Source organism: Hyperolius riggenbachi, chromosome 3, assembly GCF_040937935.1.
Source record: "Hyperolius riggenbachi isolate aHypRig1 chromosome 3, aHypRig1.pri, whole genome shotgun sequence".
NCBI lineage: Eukaryota > Metazoa > Chordata > Amphibia > Anura > Hyperoliidae > Hyperolius > Hyperolius riggenbachi.
This window is the reverse complement of record NC_090648.1, coordinates 515,572,804-515,578,813: the sequence shown is the minus strand read 5'-3', so window position 1 is coordinate 515,578,813 and position 6,010 is coordinate 515,572,804. Positions and strand designations below refer to the sequence as shown.

The window sequence follows — 6,010 nt, the reverse complement described above, 5'->3', positions numbered from 1 at the left end:
AACAGCAGTGGGGGTGATAAACTAACAGCAGTCAGCAGAGGGGGTGATAAACTAACAGCAGAGGGGGTGATAAACTAACAGAAGAGGGGGTGATACACTTAAAAACTTGCTACAAGTGTCTGCAGCTCAGGGGAATGTGTACAGCAGCCACGAAACTACACATGCTGCGTTCCAGAAGAATGCTGGTGGCTTATAAGGCAAGTTATTGTGGGGATCTGCAAATATTACTTCATACTGAAAAACTTACTGAAAACTGAGGAGAAAATGTGGCCCTTATTTAAAAGGGCACTATGGCGAAAACGTTTAAAATTTAAAGTATGTGCAAACAGACAAATAAGAAGTACATTTCTCCCAGAGTAAAATGAGCCATAAATGACTTTTCTCCTATGTTGCTGTCACTTACAGTAGGTGGTAGAAATCTGACAGAAGCGACAGGTTTTGGACTAGTCCATCTCTTCATAGGGGATTCTCAGCATGGCTTTTATTCTTTATACAGATATTCCCTAAAAAGGATTTAAACAATGATGCTGGCCAGCTTCCCTGCTCGCTACACAGTTTTCTGGTATTTGGACAGAGCAACTGCCATTCACTAAGTGCTTTTGAAAATAAATAAATTCCTGAAAATCCCCCCACGAAGAGATGGACTAGTCCAAAACCTGTCGATTCTGTCAGATTTCTACTACCTACTGTAAGTGACAGCAACATAGGAGAAAAGTAATGCATGGCTCATTTTACTCTGGAAAAAACATACTTCTTATTTGTTTGTTTGCACATATTTTCAATTATAAAATTTTTCGCCATAGTACCCCTTTAATTTTTTTTATTTAATTCCTTTGTATTCAATTCCTTTTTTTCCTAAGTTATACAGTGGGATGTGAAAGTTTGGGCAACCTTGTTAATCGTCACGATTTTCCTGTATAAATCATTGCTTGTTACGATAAAAAATGTCAGTTAAATATATCATATTGGAGATACACACAGTGATATTTGAGACGTGAAATTAAGTTTATTGGATTTACAGAAAGTGTGCAATAATTGTTTAAACAAAATTAGGCAAGTGCATAAATTTGGGCACCACAAAAAAGAAATACAATCAATATTTAGTAGATCCTCCTTTTGCAGAAATTATAGCCTCTAAACGCTTCCTGTAGGTTCCAATGAGAGTCTGGATTTTGGTTGAAGGTATTTTGGACCATTCCTCTTTACAAAACATCTCTAGTTCATTCAGGTCTGATGGCTTCTGAGCATGGACAGCTCTCTTTAACTCACACCACAGATTTTCAATTATATTCAGGTCTGGGGACTGAGATGGCCATTCCAGAACGTTGTACTTGTTCCTCTGCATGAATGCCTTAGTGGATTTTGAGCAGTGTTTAGGGTCGTTGTCTTGTTGAAAGATCCAGCCCCGACGCAGCTTCAGCTTTGTCACTGATTCCAGGACATTGGTCTCCAGAATCTGCTGATACTGAGTGGAATCCATGCGTCCCTCAACCTTGACAAGATTCCCAGTCCCTGCACTGGCTACACAGCCCCACAGCATGATGGAACCACCACCATATTTTACTGTAGGTAGCAGGTGTTTTTCTTGGAATGCTGTGTTGTTTTTCCTCCATGCATAACGCCCCTTGTTATGCCCAAATAACTCAATTTTAGTTTCATCAGTCCACAGCACCTTATTCCAAAATGAAGCTGGCTTGTCCAAATGTGCTTTAGCATACCTCAAGCGGCTCTGTTTGTGCTGTGGGCGGAGAAAAGGCTTCCTCTGCATCACTCTCGCGTACAGCATCTCCTTGTGTAAAGTGCACCGAATGGTTGAACGATGCACAGTGACTCCATCTGCGGCAAGATGATGTTGTAGGTCTGTGGGTTGACTGTAACTGTTCTCACCATTCGTCGCTTCTGTATATCCGATATTTTTCTTGGTCTGCCACTTCGAGCCTTAACTTGAACTGAGCCTGTGGTCTTCCATTTCCTCAATATGTTCCTAACTGTGGAGACAGACAGCTGAAATTTCTGAGGCAGCTTTCTGTATCCTTCCCCTAAACCATGGTGGTGATCAATCTTTGTCTTCAGGTCATTGGAGAGTTATTTTGAGACCCCCATGTTGCTGCTCTTCAGAGAAAATTAAAAGAGGTGGGAATCTTACAATTGACCACCTTAAATACTCTTTCTCATAATTGGATTCACCTGTGTATGTAGGTCAGGGGTAACTGAGGTTACCAAGCCAATTTGAGTTCCAATAATTAGCTCTAAAGGTTTTGGAATCAATAAAATGAAATCAGTGCCCAAATTTATGCACCTGCCTAATTTTGTTTAAACAATTATTGCACACTTTCTGTAAATCCAATAAACTTCATTTCACTTCTCAAATATCACTGTGTGTGTCTTCTATATCACTGTGATTATTATCGTAACAGCCAACAATTTATACAGGAAAATCATTACGATATACAACGTTGCCCAAACTTTCGCATCCCACTGTGTATAGATTTGTACTGTATCATATTTCATTGCCATATCTTTGGTCTGTCAAACCTCCATACCTGTGTGTGGGAGGTCAGATATGGGCGGAGCTTGTTACATAAGCTGATTCAATGTCGCAGCGACCTGCAGCCTATGATTAAAGACCTATCAGATCCCAAACATGTCAGCAGTGTTTAGCTTCACCTTTGTCAGATAAGGAGTTGGAGATGACAGATGACTAATCATACAAATACACTAAGCTTAATAACCAGAGCAGGATCATCCACTAGGAAACCTAAGCAGGTGCCTGGGGCCTAGTGAGTGTCAAGGGGCCTACCTGCCACCTTCTCTGGCCTCTGTCCACTTCAGCTTACCAAAAGGACCACTAGTGGGTGCTGAATCTACTACCTTGCGCGAGGCCCTGTTACATCTCAATCCATCTCTATCAATAACTGTTACTTCTGATGCCAGACGCTATATAGTATAATGCAGCAATGTTAGGAGTGTACTTACGATACCACAGCCCCTTCTCTGTCACGGCTGTCCTGGCGTAGGCAAGCATGTCCTCAGGCATGGTGGGCAAATAGGAATTCTGCAAATACAAAATACACCTGCAGATTATTGTACAGTAATAATAAAGAAAATCTGTAAGAGAAAAAGGCAATCAGTAAGATACTTACCTGTTTGGAGGGAAGCCTCGGAGGGGCACTAGGGGACTCCCTGATCCCCATGCCCCCCCCCCCCCCATACTAGAATAGGCACCGCAGAAAAAAATTGCCATTCGGGTTTGGCGAAGACTGCTGAGCTCATTCAGCCCCACTGTTAGTGCGCAGGTGTTGGCAGTCTGCTCCTGTGGGTGGGTGAGCTCCAGGTTAGTGCGCAGGTGCGGGCAGTCTGCACCTGCGGGTGGGTGAGCTCCAGGTTAGTGCGCAGGTGTTGGCAGTCTGCTCCTGTGGGTGGGTGAGCTCCAGGTTAGTGCGCAGGTGCTGGCAGTCTGCACCTGCGGGCGGGTGAGCTCCAGGTTAGTGCGCAGGTGCTGGCAGTCTGCTCCTGTGGGTGGGTGAGCTCCAGGTTAGTGCGCAGGTGCTGGCAGTCTGCTCCTGCGGGTGGGTGAGCTCCAGGTTAGTGCGCAGGTGCTGGCAGTCTGCTCCTGCGGGTGGGTGAGCTCCAGGTTAGTGCGCAGGTGCTGGCAGTCTGCTCCTGCGGGTGGGTGAGCTCCAGGTTAGTGCGCTGGTGCTGGCAGTCTGCACCTGCAGGTGGGTGAGCTCCAGGTTAGTGCGCAGGTGCTGGCAGTCTGCTCCTGTGGGTGGGTGAGCTCCAGGTTAGTGCGCAGGTGCTGGCAGTCTGCTCCTGCAAGTGGGTGAGCTCCAGGTTAGTGTGCAGGTGCTGGCAGTCTGCACCTGCGGGTGGGTGAGCTCCAGGTTAGTGCGCAGGTGTTGGCAGTCTGCTCCTGTGGGTGGGTGAGCTCCAGGTTAGTGCGCAGGTGCTGGCAGTCTGCACCTGCGGGCGGGTGAGCTCCAGGTTAGTGCGCAGGTGCGGGCAGTCTGCTCCTGTGGGTGGGTGAGCTCCAGGTTAGTGCGCAGGTGCTGGCAGTCTGCTCCTGCGGGTGGGTGAGCTCCAGGTTAGTGCGCAGGTGCTGGCAGTCTGCTCCTGCGGGCGGGTGAGCTCCAGGTTAGTGCGCAGGTGTTGGCAGTCTGCTCCTGTGGGTGGGTGAGCTCCAGGTTAGTGCGCAGGTGCTGGCAGTCTGCACCTGCGGGCGGGTGAGCTCCAGGTTAGTGCGCAGGTGCTGGCAGTCTGCTCCTGTGGGTGGGTGAGCTCCAGGTTAGTGCGCAGGTGCTGGCAGTCTGCTCCTGCGGGTGGGTGAGCTCCAGGTTAGTGCGCAGGTGCTGGCAGTCTGCTCCTGCGGGTGGGTGAGCTCCAGGTTAGTGCGCAGGTGCTGGCAGTCTGCTCCTGCGGGTGGGTGAGCTCCAGGTTAGTGCGCTGGTGCTGGCAGTCTGCACCTGCAGGTGGGTGAGCTCCAGGTTAGTGCGCAGGTGCTGGCAGTCTGCTCCTGTGGGTGGGTGAGCTCCAGGTTAGTGCGCAGGTGCTGGCAGTCTGCTCCTGCAAGTGGGTGAGCTCCAGGTTAGTGTGCAGGTGCTGGCAGTCTGCACCTGCGGGTGGGTGAGCTCCAGGTTAGTGCGCAGGTGCTGGCAGTCTGCTCCTGTGGGTGGGTGAGCTCCAGGTTAGTGCGCAGGTGCTGGCAGTCTGCTCCTGTGGGTGGGTGAGCTCCAGGTTAGTGCGCAGGTGCTGGCAGTCTGCTCCTGTGGGTGGGTGAGCTCCAGGTTAGTGCGCAGGTGCTGGCAGTCTGCTCCTGTGGGTGGGTGAGCTCCAGGTTAGTGCGCAGGTGCTGGCAGTCTGCTCCTGTGGGTGGGTGAGCTCCAGGTTAGTGCGCAGGTGCTGGCAGTCTGCTCCTGTGGGTGGGTGAGCTCCAGGTTAGTGCGCAGGTGCTGGCAGTCTGCTCCTGTGGGTGGGTGAGCTCCAGGTTAGTGCGCAGGTGCTGGCAGTCTGCTCCTGTGGGTGGGTGAGCTCCAGGTTAGTGCGCAGGTGCTGGCAGTCTGCACCTGCGGGCGGGTGAGCTCCAGGTTAGTGCGCAGGTGCTGGCAGTCTGCTCCTGTGGGTGGGTGAGCTCCAGGTTAGTGCGCAGGTGCTGGCAGTCTGCTCCTGCGGGTGGGTGAGCTCCAGGTTAGTGCGCAGGTGCTGGCAGTCTGCTCCTGCGGGTGGGTGAGCTCCAGGTTAGTGCGCAGGTGCTGGCAGTCTGCTCCTGCGGGTGGGTGAGCTCCAGGTTAGTGCGCTGGTGCTGGCAGTCTGCACCTGCAGGTGGGTGAGCTCCAGGTTAGTGCGCAGGTGCTGGCAGTCTGCTCCTGTGGGTGGGTGAGCTCCAGGTTAGTGCGCAGGTGCTGGCAGTCTGCTCCTGCAAGTGGGTGAGCTCCAGGTTAGTGTGCAGGTGCTGGCAGTCTGCACCTGCGGGTGGGTGAGCTCCAGGTTAGTGCGCAGGTGTTGGCAGTCTGCTCCTGTGGGTGGGTGAGCTCCAGGTTAGTGCGCAGGTGCTGGCAGTCTGCACCTGCGGGCGGGTGAGCTCCAGGTTAGTGCGCAGGTGCGGGCAGTCTGCTCCTGTGGGTGGGTGAGCTCCAGGTTAGTGCGCAGGTGCTGGCAGTCTGCTCCTGCGGGTGGGTGAGCTCCAGGTTAGTGCGCAGGTGCTGGCAGTCTGCTCCTGCGGGCGGGTGAGCTCCAGGTTAGTGCGCAGGTGTTGGCAGTCTGCTCCTGTGGGTGGGTGAGCTCCAGGTTAGTGCGCAGGTGCTGGCAGTCTGCACCTGCGGGCGGGTGAGCTCCAGGTTAGTGCGCAGGTGCTGGCAGTCTGCTCCTGTGGGTGGGTGAGCTCCAGGTTAGTGCGCAGGTGCTGGCAGTCTGCTCCTGCGGGTGGGTGAGCTCCAGGTTAGTGCGCAGGTGCTGGCAGTCTGCTCCTGCGGGTGGGTGAGCTCCAGGTTAGTGCGCAGGTGCTGGCAGTCTG

General features: G+C 52.2%; 1 protein-coding gene across 1 annotated transcript in view; it reads right to left on the bottom strand.

The window, feature by feature from the left end:
- LOC137564491 (E3 ubiquitin-protein ligase RNF213-like) overlaps positions 1-6,010 on the bottom strand; it is a 301,009-nt gene that overhangs the window by 73,543 nt on the left and 221,456 nt on the right. The window contains exon 44 of the mRNA XM_068278409.1: positions 2,977-3,055. Within this exon, the coding sequence (XP_068134510.1) occupies positions 2,977-3,055 (79 nt within the window). The remainder of the gene's footprint in view (positions 1-2,976; positions 3,056-6,010) is intronic.